Source organism: Vombatus ursinus, unplaced genomic scaffold, assembly GCF_900497805.2.
Source record: "Vombatus ursinus unplaced genomic scaffold, bare-nosed wombat genome assembly UNPS02014798.1, whole genome shotgun sequence".
Classification (NCBI taxonomy): Eukaryota; Metazoa; Chordata; class Mammalia; order Diprotodontia; family Vombatidae; genus Vombatus; species Vombatus ursinus.
Genome location: NW_020954576.1, coordinates 10,317,357 through 10,335,088, shown reverse-complemented (window position 1 = coordinate 10,335,088; position 17,732 = coordinate 10,317,357). Strand labels below are relative to the sequence as shown.

Here is a 17,732-nt window from a genome sequence, read left to right as displayed (position 1 = left end):
TACAACAGAAACTTTTAAAATCATCAATAGTTTCTATTTATATTCATATACCCTAAACTGGTTGTTAAAGAAAAAGATTCTGCTTTGACTGGCCATCAACTAAAAAAAAAGTATATTTGTGTTTTTACAAAGTGTGTCTGAACTTCAGAAGTCTTATATTTCATATTAGAGAGTCATGATGTAGACCTTCTTTTTAAAATTATGCTGTAGCCTCAATAATAGAAGTATAAAGAAACAGTCATAATCCAGGAGTTTACTGGCCATCCTCTTTTAGTGGTGGCCAAAGGTAGGATCTATAACTTTCAGTAGTAGAGTAAGGTTAGAAACGAGCCTCTGTTTATTTAGTATTTTTTGTTTGCTTGTTTTCCTTCAGCATGAAGTAAAGCAAAGCTAGAAAGTTAATTTTAATGAGTACTTATGACTCAAAAAGGACAGCTTTTGAAATGGGCATAGGAGGAAGCTGCATGGTCAAGATAGAATACTATTAATTGATGTTAATGCCAACACATCTCTCAGTGTGCTTGTGAAGTTCATAATAGGTGCTCGTGGCTGTGACGTGCCTGGGGAAGATCGAGAGGACCCTTATTCCTGCAAACTGCTGAACATCACTAATCCCGGTGAGTGCCACACCACATTAGTGTTCATAGTTATCTTGATTTTGTTCATCCACTCTAGGCTTTTCTCTCTTTTTGGCCCTACGGTTACCGTCAGTCACAATACTGAGATTATTAATTTCGAGTTGCTGAATTTAGCAGTATGTAGTCATTTTTGACAAAATTAAACCTCTCTCCCCCACTTCCTAGCAAACCTCCTAATGTATTGGGATACAGATGGGAGTCTCTTGGCATGTGTAGAATTTCAGAAGGACATGATTTTTCTTTTTCTTTTATGTTATCAGAAGATCGGACTTTGGTGTTTCAAGTATATGCAATTGTTCCTTACGTATATAATAGAGGAGAAAGATAAACATTATGTTACTGAGTTTTGAACTCCTTGCAAAGTCATTTTTACCGTATTGTTCATTCAAATCACATTCTCTAAAAATATTTCAAATTAATTACATATTCAGTTTTGTAGTGTATGTGTTTGTGACTTTCCCAAGAATCCTTGAGCTTAAGCTGCCATAACACAGAAAAGTAAAATTAAAACTAGAACTGGAACTCTACAGCATGGTGCAATAAAGAGCTTAAATGTGCTTTGAAAACATTCTTTTTAATCTTCAATAAACCTCTGTCCTCAGAATGAGAAGTTTTGAGCAGTTCTTGGCAGGGGTTGGGGAAGAGGGAATTACTTCATCTTTGTGGTATTTTGAAATACTATTTAGGGAAATTTCAAATCCACTTTCTAAAGAGACACATGTTTTATTTATTGTAAAGCTTCTGTGAATGATGATCAGCTCTAGTTTGGGGCAGAGGTGTCAGGCGTGTAGCTTAAACCAAATTAAAATCTAATTGGGAAACATTTAACAAAATAAATAAAGATACTATATACCATAGGTAATAGTAATATGTGCTTTTCTAAGTCAGTATGTAGCCAGCAGGGATCTTGTTAGGATTTTTTTCTGTTAAATATCAGCTTTTACAAATGCTATGGGAACATGTTTTTGCTTCTTTAGTGGAGTAGGTATTCTTGCTATTTGGAGTCATTTTTAAAAGGTATTTGGAGGGGTTTTAGGGGAGAGCTCAGCTGAGTCCCTGCCTTTACTCTGCCATCTTGGCTCCACCCTCCATTCTTGCTATTTGGAGGGAAGAGGAAGAAGCCTAACAAATAATTGGTTTATTTTTAGAAGCAATTACTCACTTTAGTTTTAGCAGCCCAGCTCACGATAAAAGTTGGTATAGGTGAAAGGTTTCATTGGGTTTGTATATGTAGCATCTGTTTCTAATTTCTTCTGATTCTTACTCTGTGTCGCAGTTTATCATAGTTTCCTCCTCTATAGAATGGAGATAATCATGCTTTTGCTACCTACCTCGTAGGGTTATTGTGAGGAAAGTGCTTTGTAAAATGGTGTATAAACATGAGTTGTTATTACTTCCCTAGTTTTAAATCAGGAAATCGAGGCATTCAGTCTTCCTGAAGGAACTGCAGCAGGGTTCTCTGAGGATCAAGTTGTCAGTGTGAGCTTTCGAGTTCTCTACCCAATTGTCATTACTAGTCTTGGAGTCTTCTATGACGCTGGTGATGTGGGTTTCCAGAGGAATATTACTGTCAAGGTGTATCAAGCAGAACAGGAGGTATTACCCTGCTTCACAAACTGTTTTTTCCAACCCTCTTCCCTCATCCCTTAACTTCTTTCCTGTCTTGTCAGTATTAAACTTGTTTTTTGTCAATATTAAATTTGTTTTCCGTAGAAAAGGTCTACAAAATTAGTCTGCCGCTGCCTGACTCAGAAACTTGATTTTCCTTTCCTTATTTAATGTGATGGAACCTTTTTGTAATTCTGGTAATATCGTTACCATCTATATTCTATTTTGTACTACGCTATGTATTATATTAGGTTATTATATACTACTAATTATATTTGGGGGAACACAATTTAACCAAAAGTATATCTGAATGAAGATAGTAAAGAATTGTGGTATAATTGTATTGTACTCATGTATTAGTGAATATGTAAAATTGTCCCTGGTTTTCAAAAAGAATGTCACAGTAAGAAAAATAACAGCAATGAATTCCCTATAGATTCCCTAATTATTGTACTACTGTTTAGTTATAATTTACTGTACTCTGGAAAAATAGTGCAAGACCAATTTTTTTTTAATTAACTTATTTTTGGCAGGGCGATCAGGGTCAAGCAACTTGCCCGGAGTCACATGGCTAGTATGTGTCTGAGGCTGGATTTGAACCCAGGTCTTCCTGACTCCAGGGCTGGTGCCCTGTGCCACCTAGCTGCCCCAAGACCAAATTTTTAAAGCTATTTTACTCTCCTTCTATGGCCAGTGGCTGCCATTGTAATTTTTAATTTCGCTCAATTTTAGTATATTTTCATTACTATTATCTATATTTTTTGTCATAAATATTGTCTTTTTAAAATTTTTTCCTCTTTAGCAAAGAGAGTGAGGTATTTATAGATCCAATCAATATATGTTTCAGTTACTTTGAAAAATTTCCATTGTAGTGGTGAGTATTGTTGCATAGTGTTTCATTTGAAGAATTAGATTTGTTCTGCTTAAGAGACGGGAAACTTAGGCCGCTTCCTAACCAACAGAGCCATCCCAAAGTGGAGTGAGCTTTCCACATGGGGGGTCTTCAAGCAAAGTAGAGTTCTCCCCATCCTTGGTAACCCATCAGGTGTGATGTAGACAGAACTCTTGTTTAGCCAGGGATTAAACTACTTGGTCTCTGGTTTTATTTCTTCCAGCTAAGCCTGTAATTCAGATTTCCTTCCAAAAATATAAAATACTCATTTGCAAGTAGTGAGAGAAGTAGAATGAAGGGGCAGTCTTAGTAGAATTGGGAAAGTAGTTCCACTGGTGTGGGTGCTATATTCATAGAGCCCCTCCATTGACATGGATGTATTTGACCACAATCTAGTATTATTGCTATGAGAAGAGCCTCATCAAGTTAATGATTAGCATATAATTAGCCAATTAGCATATAATTCCATCTGTTATGCCTAAGTTAGACTTCTTCTATCTGGGAAATCCTTTAAGTGATGTGAGAGTTGTAGTCCTTAGTATGCCACCGTACTTAATCTGGAAATTAGGACCTGCTGTGACTTGCCAACATCAGATACTTAATTGTCTTGGTAGTGGATGAAGATGTATCTGCAGCTCATTATTCTAAATGAGTGTGCTACCAGCAGGGGAGCCCAATTCATAAGTACAGTGCTTTGACCATGTTATTGATTTGACCTTTAGCTGCTTACTGTACATGATGTTGTATGTAACTGGTGACAAGTTAACAGTCTCTGTTCTAAAGTGGCTTCTAGCTTAAGTCGATACTGGCACGTATTCAAAAGCCCCCACACAAAACTATGTTCAGACCCACTACCTCCTCCCACCAAGGTTATAAGACCTTATTTGCATGTAAGTCTGATGTTCACACCTACTTCCCTAAAGAAGCAAAAACATGTTCCTGCAGCATTTGTAAAAGTTGATATTTAACAGAAGAAAATCCTAACAAAAAATTGTAATTTTAGAAACCTTGTGTCCTTTTAATAGCTTTTATGAGATGTTCCCCTCATAAGTCAATGTGTATATTAAGCATGTAAATAAATACATTCTTTTGGCTAAAACCGTGTTCAAAGAAAATAGGCTGTTAATCTAATGAAAATCAGCCATCTTTATATCCCCATGGCTTGGTTTTTGTCTCACCTTCTCTTGATGTAGGATATCTCTCACACACACACACACACACACCCCTATACCTCCCCACCCCCATTCTCCTTTCATTTGGCAATGTTTCACATACCCAACTGCTTTGGGGCACATATTTATTTTCTAAATTAGAATGAATTATCATTTTAGTTTGAAAACTAAATGACATCATCGGCATGATGGAGGGAGATTCAGTGTCCTAACTTGATGATAGATGGAAGAGGAGAAAAGAGAGGTCTGGGGTTGGTAGAAACTAATGCTGATTAAACCAAATAGAATATCAATATTCCTAATAATATATTTAACAAGGTATGAAGAGTGACTTTCTCCCCTGACTTTTTTTCCCCTGACTCTGTGCCCACAGGATGCTCTCCTTAGTGCTCGTTTCAGTCCCCCCAGCTGTGGAGTACAAGTCAACAGACTATGGTACAAACCGGTGGAGCAATTCATTTTGCCAGAGGTACGGGCCGGGAAGAGAAGGCTGAAGCACTAGTGTTGTACTTGGGCAGGGAGGGGTGACACTGCACGTATTGAACTGACTCGGGATCGATCACAAGCTGCTGGACCAGCATTCATTTGTGAGCCAGGAGAGAGCTCTGCTGTCTAATTCCTTACCAGGCTTCCTTATCGGGGCAGTAGGAATGCAAATTCAGTTGCAAATTTTTGAGATTTCCTAAAATATTAGTGAAATTATTAGAAGACTCCTGAGTCTTTGCATTTTCAAGCACTGTAAGATTTGCAGGCTGATGTTGGGCTGTTTTTTCACATGTCTAGGGTTAGTCTTATCCAGGAAAGAAATAATAAGGCAACTGTGAATTTATGAGTAAGATCCTTGCTGATTGTGTGTATGGATTCCATTCTGTTCAAGGAACAAGAGGAGAGCAGTTTTGGTTCAGTCAGGGGCCTCTCATAATGAGTTGTCAATGCTTGACAATGACTTGACAAATGGAGACCTTAATCCTTTCGTGCTAACCCAGATACCTCCTAACATGCTGTTGACATTTGGCCTGTGAGCTGATTTGTGAAGTAACTGCACTTTTACCAGCTGAAGTTATCTGGCGTCTCAGTTCACTGCACGGTGATGAGCAGGGAGGGGGGAATCTGTATAGCAACCTCTCTGTGAAAGACTAGACAGCATCTGGTGAACCCCTCAGACAGGAAAGGAGGAAGAAAGCCAGCCATCAGTTCTTCATTACCCACTAGTCAAAGAATTACCATTCTCCCTCCCCCAGCCTTAGAAAAGGGAGGAAAAAGATTTCTCAAAATTCACAAAAATTATCTTCCCCTTATCAACATCCACAGTGATGCTTCTGACAGTATCAGTGCTGAAATTGCAGGTAGGATTTTTGGTTATTCACATACTTACCAAGAGCCTAAAAACTAAAGTTTTAGCCCAGTTTTTTTTAGGTTTTAGACTGATGGACTTCTGCAGATTTTCTTAGGTATGCCAAGTAATACTATTGCTATTAAAAAGTTTCCTATTGTAAATCCACTTATTTTCTTGTTGAAGCTAGATTATAGTATGCTAAATTTTAAGGATGAATTCCAGCTTTGCTGCATCAAACTTACTAGCACTGAAGAAGAATAGTTATAAGGAGTTTGCGAGAATAGAGTCAGCAGAGAATGATTGATTGAGAGACAAAGAGGTCACTTTCTTCCATGTAAGAGAAGGGAGTATATGATTGGGCCATCATTTTATTCCCTCCTGGAATGTTCACTTACTAGCCTCCCAGGGTAGTATGTCAGCAGCACAGCTTGTCAAGTAAGCAGATCTCTTGAAATGTTTTCATTGTGTAACTCACTGAGGCATAAATCTCAGTGTGGGGTCAAAGAGGTAAATGAAAGCTGCAGCATGTGCCACTTAAACTATTGCGTAGTCTAATTTCACATTTCCTCAGCATAAAAACCAAAACTCATTTCAATATTTGAAAAATTAGCCTGTTTTGGTTCACTTGAATCAACTAGAGATTTATTTTGTATTTATGTATAGCCCTGTTTTTGCTGAGGAGCCAAAACCCTATAGTGATAATCTCTTTCCGCCTCTACCTCTTTTTGTCAGCTTAAAAAAAATTATTAATATATTTCCTTTTGACACAGCAGACAGTTCCCCTGCCCCCAGAAAAGCCTCATAAAGTATATTTGCTGTGAATGTACTTTATCTTTTTGTTAACAGAAAGAGAGGTGTCTTTTAAATTTGACAGAATGGTATTAATATTGACTGTTGCCTTCTCTCTTTTTTTAGTAAGCATCCTCATTGGATCTTTTTTTTTTCTAATTAGACTTTGCAAGTGTTGTACTTCTTAGTTTAAAAATCTGTTCCAAAATAGAATTAAAATCATGGATTAATTTCTTCCTAAAATGTTTGTATTGTTTTTCATGAAATAAAATTATTTCCTGAGAATTGTGGACATTTAGTATAAAAACCCAGCAAACTACTATGAGTTTGGCACTTGGGCATTGTACAGAGTAGCTGCTTTAAAAATGCTTGTTGTTTGAATTAATTATGTTTTTTTTTAAATAGAAAATTTTTAAGTGTTTACAGCTTTTAACCTCATCTGTAGAATTACTTCTTGCAGAGCTTAAGTTTATAGAAAGAATAACCTCATTAGTAGATATTTATGCCATTTATACATTATCTAATTTGAAAGTAATAGGTAAGGTATTTCAGAGAAATACTTCACTTCTGTCTGTCAGACTTTTAACAGTCTTATCCATCCGGAAACTCAGAAATAATCCTGCCTCTAATTTCCCCCAAAAGTTGCTATGAACCCTGAAAATAATAGCAAGCCTACCCACTATAGAGTTAGAACCACGTTTCAGCAATAACTTACTGATTTAGAATTATGTACAGAATTAAGCTAGTCAGGTTTGCTCTCTATATTATCAGCCTTGTTAAAGGAGATATGAAGGACAAGTCAGAAATGGTAAGAACGACAGTTGACATTGAGTGCAGATATAGTCGATAGAGAAGAACTGTCAACTCTGAAGCTGCTGGGTTCATTTAGTTTAGGGGTAAATATATAATTTCTCAACTATCTTTGGGATCATCAGTCAGTGACCAAGTACAGAGTCAGAGTGGACCTTTTGCTAAGCTGTAGGGAAACAAAAAAAGGCAAAAACTCAGATTCTGCCTTCAAGGAACTTGTATTATGATGGAGGGACACTCCATGTAAATAACTAGGTACATACAAGGTCTATCCAGAGTAGATAGAAGGTGATGTGGGAGGAGGAGGATATTAGCAGCTTTGGGTAGGGAATGAATGGGGAGATGTAGGGACGCATTGTGTCCCCCATTTCCCTCACCAGAGGAGATGAAATTTGAACTCAGTCTTGAAGGAAACCAGAGAAACTAAGAAGCAGAAAGAAAAAGGGAGAGCATTCTAAGCATGGCGAATAGCCAGGGTGGAGACAGAGAGCTAGAAATGCAATGTTGTTGTCTGTGAGGAATAGCAAGTTGGCCATAGCTATATCCCAGACAGTGTGGAGTGCAATGAGGTATAGGAAGAGGCCCAGTGGTGAAGAGTTTTAAATACCAGAAGGAGGACTTTATATTTGATCCTGGAGTCCTCAGCAGCCAGTGGAGTTTATTGGTCATGCAGATGCTTTAGGAAGGTCTCTTAGGCCACTGAGTAAGGCTGGGAGACAGTATGGAAAGCTATTAAAATAGTAGAGGTGAGAGGCAGTAGAGTCCTGAACTAGGGTGGGGACTGTGTGAGTGGGGGTGAGGAGGAGCATACATGAGAGAAGTTTGAAGGTAGAAGTGAGATGGTTTGGCAACCAGTTAATCAGATGTGTGGGGTGAGTGAGAGTGAAGGGTTGGGGATGACACCAGGGTTTCAAGCCTATGTGACCAGAAGGATGGCATCTTTGACAATAATAGGGAACTTGAGAAGAAGAGAGAACTTGGGAGAAAAGAGTTGTGAGTATTTTTATTTTTATTTTCCTTTTTTTGACAAACTGAGTTTGAGATGGTGATGTGGTACTAGAACCTGAGGAGAGAGACTAGGACTAGATATACAGTTCTAGGGGTCATTAGTGATCATTGGACCCCCGAGAGCCAAAAAAAAAAAAAGAGGACAGAGCTTTGGGACTCATGGGGGAAGAACCAAGGAGACCAAGAAGGAGGGATCCGACAGGCATGGTAGAGCCAGGAAAGGGAAGTGTCACGAGAACCTAGCAGAGAGAGCATCCGGCAGGAAGTAGTCAGCAGTGTCAGATACTCCTGAGATCAAGAAGGATAGTAGCTGAGGTTTGATTGGGCAGTTAATAAGTCAGTGGTAACTTTGGAGAGAGCATTTTCAGTTGAATGATAAGATCAGAAGCCAGATTCCAGAGGGATAAGGGAGAGAGAGAGGAGAGGAGGCGAAGGCACCTATTGTGTACGGCTTTCTCAAAGAGCTTACCAAAAAGGAGAGGGAAGATCACACAGGTATGGACAGATCAAGTGAGATTTATTTATTTTATTTTTTGTGTTGTTTAAGAATGGAGGGAGATATGGGTGTATTTGAAGGCTTCATGGAAGGAGTGATTGAAGATTATAAAGTGACTGGGGGTGACTGTGAGAACAGTCTGCTGGAGAAGCCTGGGAGGGTTAGAAGAAAGGGGGCCAAAGAGAACAACCAGCTCTTCATCTGAGAGAGGAATGGAAGAGGGCGAAGAAGGTGTCTGAGTGCTGGGAGATGAGGAAACTTCTTGATGAATGACCTCAGTTTTTTTCACTGACATATGAAATCTTTAGTGGAGAGAGTGGGAAGAGGGTATTGTTCCTTAAAAATAAGATAACTGATTTTCATAATGATCCTTCATCATCCAAAAGAAGGACTGTTCAGCATCCTCTTTAAGAAGGTAAGGAGATGTCTAGTATATGTTTGGAAAAAATTTTTTTTAACTAATTAATTTATTTTTAGTTTTCAACATTCGCTTTCACAAGATTTTGAGTTCCAGATTTTCTCCTCATCTCATCCTTTCCCCCACCCCAAAATGGCATGCATTCTAAATACCCCTTCCCTTAATCTGCCCTCTCTTCTATCTCTGCCCGCCCTTCTCTTATTCCCTTTCCCCTCAATTTTCCTATAAGGCAGGATAGATTTCTATACCCCATTGCCTATATATCTTATTTCCCAGTTGCATGTGAAAACAAATTTTTTTTTAACATTTGTTTTTAAAACTTTGGGTTCCAAATTTTCTCCCTTTCTCCTTCCCCACTTACCCTCATTGAAAAGGCAAACAATTCGATATAGGTTATGCGTGTGCAGTCATGCAAAATACTTCCATAGTAGTCATGTTGTGAGAAAATAAGTATATTTCCCTTCATCCTACCCCACCCCCCCCATTTATTCTATTCTCTCTTTTGAACCTGTCCCTCCTGAGAAGTGTTTACTTCTGATTACACCCTTCCCCAATCTGCCCTCCCCTCTGTCATCCTCCTGCTCTCTTGTCCCATTCCCCCCTATTTTCCTGGAGGGTAAGATAGATTTCCATACCCAATTGATTGTGTATGTTATTCCCTCCTTAAGCCAAATCCTGTGAGAATAAGATTCATTCACTTCCTTTCACCTTCCCCTGTTTCCCCCCTTTTTTTGTAAAAGCCTTTTCTTGTCTGTTTTATGTGAGATAATTTACCCCTTTCTACCTCTCCCTTTCTCCCCGTATAATCCTCTCTCACCTCTTACTTTTATTCTCCAGATATCACTCCTTCATCTTCAACTCACCCTGGGCCCTCTATTCATCTATATAGAATATATAGATATAGATATAGATATATATACATACGTATAATTTTTTTTCCCTCCAACTACTCTAATACTGACAGAGGACTCATGCGTTGCAAATATCATTTTTCCATGCAGAATGTAAACAGTTCAGCTTTAATAAGTCTCTTATGATGTCTCTTTCCTGTTTACCTCTTCATGTTTCACTTGAGTCTTATATCTGGAAGTCAGATTTTCTATTCAGCTTTGGTCTTTTCAGCAAGAATGCTTGAAAGTGCTCTATTGCATTGAATGTCCATTTCCCCTGAAGAATTATACTCAGTTTTGTTGGGTAGGTGATTCTTGGTTGTAATCCTATCTCCTTTGCCCTCCAGAATATTCTATTCCAAGCCTTCCTGTCCCTTAATGTAGAAGCTGCTAAATCTTGTGTTATCCTGATTGTGTTTTCACAGTACTTGAATTGTTTCTTTCTGGCTGCTTGCAGTATTTTCTCCTTCACTTGGGAACTCTGGAATTTGGCTACAATATTCCTCGGAGTTTTCCTTTGGGGATTTCTTTCACTGTGATCAGTGGATTCTTTTTTTTTTTTTAATGCAATTGGGGTTAAGTGACTTGCCCAGGGTCACACAGCTAGTAAGTGTCAAGTGTTTGGTCTGAGGCCGGATTTGAACTTAGGTCCTCCTGACTTCAGAGCCAGTGCTCTATCCATTGTGCCACCTAGGTGCCCGATTCTTTCCATTTCTGTTTTGCCCTCTGGTTATGAAATATCAGGACAGTTTTCCTTGATAATTTTTTGAAAGATGATGTCTAGCCTTTTTTTGATCATGACTTTCAGATAGTCCAATAATTTTTAAATTATCTCTTCTGGATCTGTTTTCCAGGTCAGTTGTTTTTCCAGTGAGATATTTCACATTGTTTTCTATTTTTTCATTCTTTTGGTTTTGTTTTACAATGTCTTGATTTCTCATAAAGTCACTAGTTTCCAATTGTTCCATTCTAATTTTTAAGGAAGTATTTTCTTCAGTAATCTTTTGGACTTCCTTTTCCATTTGGCCAATTTTGCTTTTTAAGGCTTTCTTCTCCTCATTGGCTTTTTGGACCTCTTTTACCATTTGGGTTAGGCTATTTTTTAAGGTGTTATTTTCTTCAGTATTTTTTTGGGTCTCCTTTAGCAAGCTGTTGACTTGTTTTTCATGATTTTCTTGCATCACTTTCAGTTTTTCCTCTACTTCTCTTACTTCTCAAAATCTTTTGAACTCTTCCATGGCCTGGGACAATTCATATTTTTCTTGGAGGCTTTGGATGTAGGAGCTTTGACTTTGTTGTCTTCTTCTGGTTGTATGTTTTGGTCTTCTTTGTTACCAAAGTAAGATTCTAGGGTCTCACTCTTTTTGCGCTGCTTGCTCATGATCCCAGCCAATTACTTGAGTTATAAACTCTTTGTTAAGGTAGGGGTCTGCTTCCAGTGGGGAGAATGTACTGTCCCAGGCTTTGGGGGTTTTGTGTAGCTGTTTTCAGAGATACTTGTAGGGACCTGTACATTTTCATTTCTTCCAAGGTACTGTGATCAAGGGCAAGGTGTTTACTCCTTTCCTGGCCTTTGCTGTGGTCTGTGAGTGACCACAAGTATTCTTTTCTGCCTTGGAACTCTGAGGAGGATTTTCTCTCTACCTCCACTACAAGCTCCACCAAGCCAGCGCTCCTTCTTGCCCCAGGACTGCCACCCAGAACTGTGACCAGATCCAAGCACGGGCAAAGCAAGAGAATCCTGCACCAGCAAAGAGATCCCTGCAATCCCCCTCTGATCAGCCACTTGATTCCCCCTCAGTCTGTGGGCCTCAAGCTCAGGAAGCAGCCGCTGCCCTGGGGTCGTGCTCAGGGACTGGGGCTGGGACCTCACTTCTCTCTCATAGCACACACAGACTTTTCCTACTGACCTTTTAAGTTGTCTTTGGCGTTTGTGGGTTGAGAAGTCTGGAAACCATCACAGCTGCCCATGATTCAGTCTTCTGAGGCCTGCTCCAGGTTCGCCGAGGTGTCCTTTCCCTGCTCGGCGCAATATACCTTTCTGATCAACCATACAGGCTGTCTTGGGCTGTAAATTTGTTTCACTCTGTCTTTTTATAGGTTCTGCTGCTTTAGAATTTGTTTAGAGCCATTTTTTACAGGTATTTGGAGGGGTTTGAGGGAGACCTCAAGCAAGTCACTGCTTTTACTCTGCCATCTTGCTCCGCCCCTATGTTTGGAAAATTTAAAGGTAACATGGTTAAAGAAAAAAAAAGTGACAATTGGATGGATACATTTTAGTCTTTTAGAAAACTTAAACACAGTACACTGTCTTTTCCAAGGGTCTTTCTTTTAATTTGATGAACCTAGATAATTTAAAGTCATGTCACAGTTATTCTTTTTAGAACAGTTTTTTTCTTTGTAAAGTTTAATCTAGAGGTTTATTCTTTCTTTTAAAAAAAAAAAAACAACACAACAACAACAGAGCTTTGAAGGCACAATTGTGTGGGAGAGCCAGGATCTTCAAGGCCTCGTGTCTAGGAATCTTCACAAAGTAACAGTGAACGATGGAGGGGGAGTTCTCAGAATCATCACAGTAAGTCATACTTTCTCGATTTGCAGAGCAGAATTTTGGGAAAGTTACAAGTTATCATACCAACTGATTATTCATTTTCCTTTTTGCCCAAATCCTTTCATTAGGAAGTAGTATTCTGTGTTAGAGCATGTCTGATAGATACGTATTTAGAGATCACTATAGCAGAAAGACTTGAAAGGCTTAAAACATAGCTGTCACACGTGAATTCATAAATTCAAATATAATGAATACATTACCTTAGTATAAAATGTCTTCAGGTTAGTGAATTCTCTGAGTGAAAAATGTCTCTATTTCTCGGAGTTTTTTGAGTGAGAATTCTTTATGAACCCTAACTCATTGCTGTCCAGAATCTTCATTTTCTGTCTTACTAGGCTAGTTATATTTCATTTAAAATACCACTTGACAGGCAAGTCTAAAATGAAGACTACATGTGTGCTTTAATTTAATGTTGCTAAAGGAATTTGGAGATTTGGTATTTGACAGGTTTAATAAATTAAAAACTTCCATTTTGTTTCTTTAGTTTTATTAAATATAGAATTTTAGAGAGTGAATCAAAAAAGCTTTAAAATATGCAGATACCCAGATGATCTATGATTTAGTCAAAGGAAAGACCAGAAGTCCTGAGAGTTTAATCACACAGCTAGTAAGTATCAGAAATATAATTTGAACCCAGTTCCTTATGTCAGGGAAAATCTCCCTTTGGGCAAAGATTTATACCATGTATCCCTGAATTCTGCTACCTTGCAGGGCGTTTTTCCCACGCTCCATCAGTAATTGAAGATGTAGAAAGCTAAATCTAGAGTCAGTGTGCCCTGGCCAACAAGCTGTAGACAGAGCCATAAGTTTTTTGTGTAGTCAGTGAATTCAACTCTTTTTGTGGCTGCAAAATTTGAGTCTCTTAACATTAGTCTTCTTAAGACATTTTTTCAGCGATCAGTCTTCCTTAGCATTTTTCTGGTAAGACAAGGTTACCAACAGTCCCACTGAACACTGGCAGTAGGCCAGCTTTAAGGCATTGTTTCTGGCAACACTGCTTTCAGAAAAGACCTGTTGGAAAGATGGGTGACTTCAGGGATAGCACTGTGGCAAGCTGAAATTGGGTGAGCAGAAGTACCAACACAAGGAAGCAGTCTTAGACAGGGAGATCTGTTTTGGAAAACAGCATTAGCAGAGACCAGACTGATATGAAATAAACAGTTCATAGTGAATCATGGCATTGATCAGGTATAGAGTAGTTACAGCGACAATGTTAAGGATGGTTGCTGTGTGTATACTGTGTAGAGAGGATGTCTGGGGGTCAGTCAGTATTTTTTAATTCAGTGTTATGTTAATGACTGCACTTACAGCCATGTTTAAACTATACTGGCACCAACTGTTGAGAAGACAGTCTGAACTATGAACCTGCCTTATATTCTAGCTCAGTGGGAATTTTCACTTTAAGAGAAAACAAAAGTCTAAGTTACTGAAAACACAAAAAAGATGTTGAGGGGTGGAAGCTAAAGTGACATTCGGTTTTGGACTTTGGCAGTAGCAAAAACAAGACACTCTAATTTTGTGTAAGGCAGCCCTGCGGACCCAAAGGGAGACTTCAGGTGCCTGGGGTACTGTACACTAATTAGATGAAGAAACATGAAAGTACAGTGTGTCATAGTGATATTAATTCATCTTGGTGCCTCGTGAACTTAAACGAATGTTTGCTCTGAAGAAATATTCTGATTTTTGCCAAATACTTTTAAAATATGGATAATTCGTTATAATGAAACATGCCAAGTGTTTCATTCTTGTCTTCATTCTTTTTCTAGGCTGGTGAGGGAGCATTGCCTTATGAATTCATGGAAGGTGTAGAGGGAGTAGCAGGAGGCTTTATTTACACAATTCAAGGTAAGTTTACCGGCTAAACAAATGAAAAAGCCTCCTGAACTTCTTAGGCCTAATTCACAGCACCTAGAGTTAAAAAGTAGGGTTTTGGTTTTTTGGTTTTTTTTTTTGTGAGGCAGTTGGGGTTAAGTGACTTGCACAGAGTCACACAGCTAGTGAGTGTTACGTGTCTGAGGCCGAATTTGAACTCAGGTCCTCCTGACTCCAAGGCTGGTGCTCTGTCCACTGTGCCACCTAGCTGCCCCTAAAAAGCAGTTTTTAAAGATAAGTGAGAAGCCTTTTGGGGATGATGTATCCTTGCCACTGGCTTATCTTTTCAGCAGGGATGAGATAGGACAACAGGAAAGGCAGTCAATGGATGAAAGCCTGCTCCTCTTCTGACAGGCTTTTAGGGGCCTTGGGCCATATCCTATCCCCTGCTCTTGGATTAGGCCAGTGGAACAGTGAGGCTTAGGTAGCTCCCACTTTTACTTCTTCTTTGAGGTTCTCCTCTTCCTGCAATGTAGATTACAAGTTTCAGAACCATACTTTAAGAGCTCGGGGGCCAAGAGTATTAACCCAAAATTTTTTCTAAGACATTATTTAGAGGAAATTTTGGTCAGATTTTGTACTGGCTGTATTTGGGATTCTTGTTTTTTGTTTTTGTTATTAAAGGCATTAGTGTTTATTCACCTGTATCCTCTCAGTGGTAGCTAAGAAAGGAAGGATACTGCCAATATATTTATTTATAACTGAAAGCCATTGATGGAGCAAGGTCTGTTTGGTGATGCCACAATTCTCAAGGACTGTATCCCTTCCAATCAGTACAGTCCCTTCTGAAGGGTTCTTGGAATAGGGGTCCTTGTTTTGCCAATGACTATAAAAGATCAGAGAAAGACCTTGGAGATGAAGTACAGTGGAACTCCATTTTATTGCTGTTGTCAGGTTTGGGACTAAGACCCATGTTATAGAGGCCTTTTATTCTACTAGGCTTTCATTGTGAGTAGTGCCTGTATTTTGGGCAACATAAAATGAAGCATGGCATACACAGACCTGTCTGATAAGCTCTTACAGAGGGATTCTACCTTTTTTCTCAAAGCTTCTCTTGTTAGCTCCCCAGTGTCCCCATGGGGAAATAGATTGGAGCAAGTATGATGGTCCCAGTGTTACATGAGTGAATTGAGTGGTTAAAAAATTTCCCCATGTATTAGATCTAATAATAAAGTTGGATCTAAGATTTGGGCCCTTAATTCCAGCCCAGTGTTCCTTCCAATAGACAACACTGCTAAAGAGGAAAGGAGCCCATTTACTTAGATCATCCAGAAGAGGTTGGCTGTATCAGCTTTGGAGTAAAACTGTGGGAAAGTTGAAGAGTTTTCCTAAAGCTTGCCACTGAAGGGACCTAGTTAGGAAAAAAAGTCCAAGGTCCTCCTATGCAGTCCTAAAATTTGGGATTCTACTTCCCTATCTGTAGCAGCGTCCTTTCTGAGAACACTGACACCCTTGTGTTGTTAAAAATAGCTTTTCACTGTGTGACCCTGGGCAAGTCACTTAACCCCAATTGCCTAAAAAAAAAAAAAAAAATAGCTTTTCATGTCTTTTGAGATTATTGTTGAGAGAACCTGTAAAGTGTTTCTCAAGTGACCTAAATTTTGAAATATGGAAGCTCTTCTTGTCTGTATAAGAATGAAATATCTAAACAACAAAGACTCTTTTGTCTTTTTTAACTGCTCTCTTAAACTATATGAAGATGATGTACTTGCCCAGATTCCTTCTAGCCTGTTGTTTTCCCCATTATTTTATTGCTTTGTTTTAAACATTCAGTTTTATTTCATTTATTTATAGGGGGAAGGAATAGGGAAGAACATTCTTATGGGAGATCTGGCTGATTTCGTCTTTGCAGGAATCCTGTTACTCTTTGCTCTTGACTCCTGGCACTCAGCTCTATTGCATGCAAGGGACTTACCTGCTGTTATCATGCAGGGGAAAATTTTTTTTAGCTATATTTTACACACTGAGGATATTTTTCTTTGAAAAGTAAAATAACTCTGGCATTAAGGTGAAGGAATAAACACCAGTTTATTTAGTGATGATTAAGCAGATAACCAGTGAGGTCTATATTAAATTTTTGTTGTACTAGCATAACAGTAGGCTCATTTTCCCAAAAATAGTTTTGCAATAGGATATCTGGCCTTGAATTATTCAGCCCTATGAATACTGATCCTTTGGTATAGAAAACCCACAGGATAAAGGGAGAATAGGAAATTTTGAAAGAAAATAGAGAGAATTGATTTATTTTCATAATGAAAAAAAAAATGCTGTACAGGCTTCTGTAGTTCAAGGATGTGAAGCCTTTTTGTGTTTGGGATTTGCAGGTCTTGGAGCAGAAGCAATTCTGCCCGGAGCACAGCACCTTACTTAAGAAACAGAGAAGGGTTAATTCAGTACTGCACGTATCTCTCTTTCCAACAACTTTGGGCTGCTGCTGATATTCTCAGGACATCTGTTCTCCTATTCCAGTCTTCTCATTGCAAGTCATTTCTGCCAAGTTGGGTTACAGTCAAGTCTATGGCTTATGGCAAGACTTTTGCCTTAGCTGCAGTTATCATCCCACTCTGTCTTGCTTTATTATCTTTTGTGGCAGGACTTATTGGCAGCCATGGCAATATACTCACTGCTCACCCAGCACATCGTGATGCAACCAGATTTTTAAGACCATTATCATCCTATCCCTGATTGCCTCACTCCAACTTTTTTCCCTTCCTTCCTTCCTGAAATTCAAAGAGAGCCTTGTCTCTTCCTATCCCCAGGAAATGATCACTAGCATCAAAATTTTCTTATATAACCTTCCCGCTCCCATTCTTTTCCTATAGAGCATATGAGTTCCATAGAACACCAGGAGGCAAATACTGCTTTAAGGAAGCAGGATGTGTAACACTCCATTTATCCTAGACGGGAGGAAGTTGTTAAATTTACAAAATTATTCACCGTCAGTTTCCTAGGAATAGCAGTCTATCCAAATGCATTTGATTTTTAATAACATTTACACTTAGTTTTTCCCACACACCTGTATTGTGCAAAGTGAGCCACAGATTTAGTGAAAGTAAGTTTGTGGCTTCTTAGTCTTAAGGGACTGTGCTTCCCCTGAGAATAAGTGAAGAGACTAATCAAGACAACAGCTGCAGCACGGGAGCAGGATACAAAATGAATTCATGAACATCAGCAATTCTATAAAATACTGAT

The 17,732-nt window shown here is 38.8% G+C and overlaps 1 protein-coding gene across 1 annotated transcript in view; it reads left to right on the top strand.

Annotated features, from left to right (window-relative positions):
- LOC114049686 (UDP-GalNAc:beta-1,3-N-acetylgalactosaminyltransferase 2) overlaps window positions 1–17,732 on the top strand; it is a 37,317-nt gene that overhangs the window by 11,475 nt on the left and 8,110 nt on the right. Inside the window, exons 3-7 of the mRNA XM_027871010.1 lie at window positions 517–617; window positions 2,041–2,234; window positions 4,684–4,779; window positions 12,522–12,632; window positions 14,435–14,513. Coding sequence (XP_027726811.1) covers window positions 517–617; window positions 2,041–2,234; window positions 4,684–4,779; window positions 12,522–12,632; window positions 14,435–14,513 — 581 coding nt within the window. The remainder of the gene's footprint in view (window positions 1–516; window positions 618–2,040; window positions 2,235–4,683; window positions 4,780–12,521; window positions 12,633–14,434; window positions 14,514–17,732) is intronic.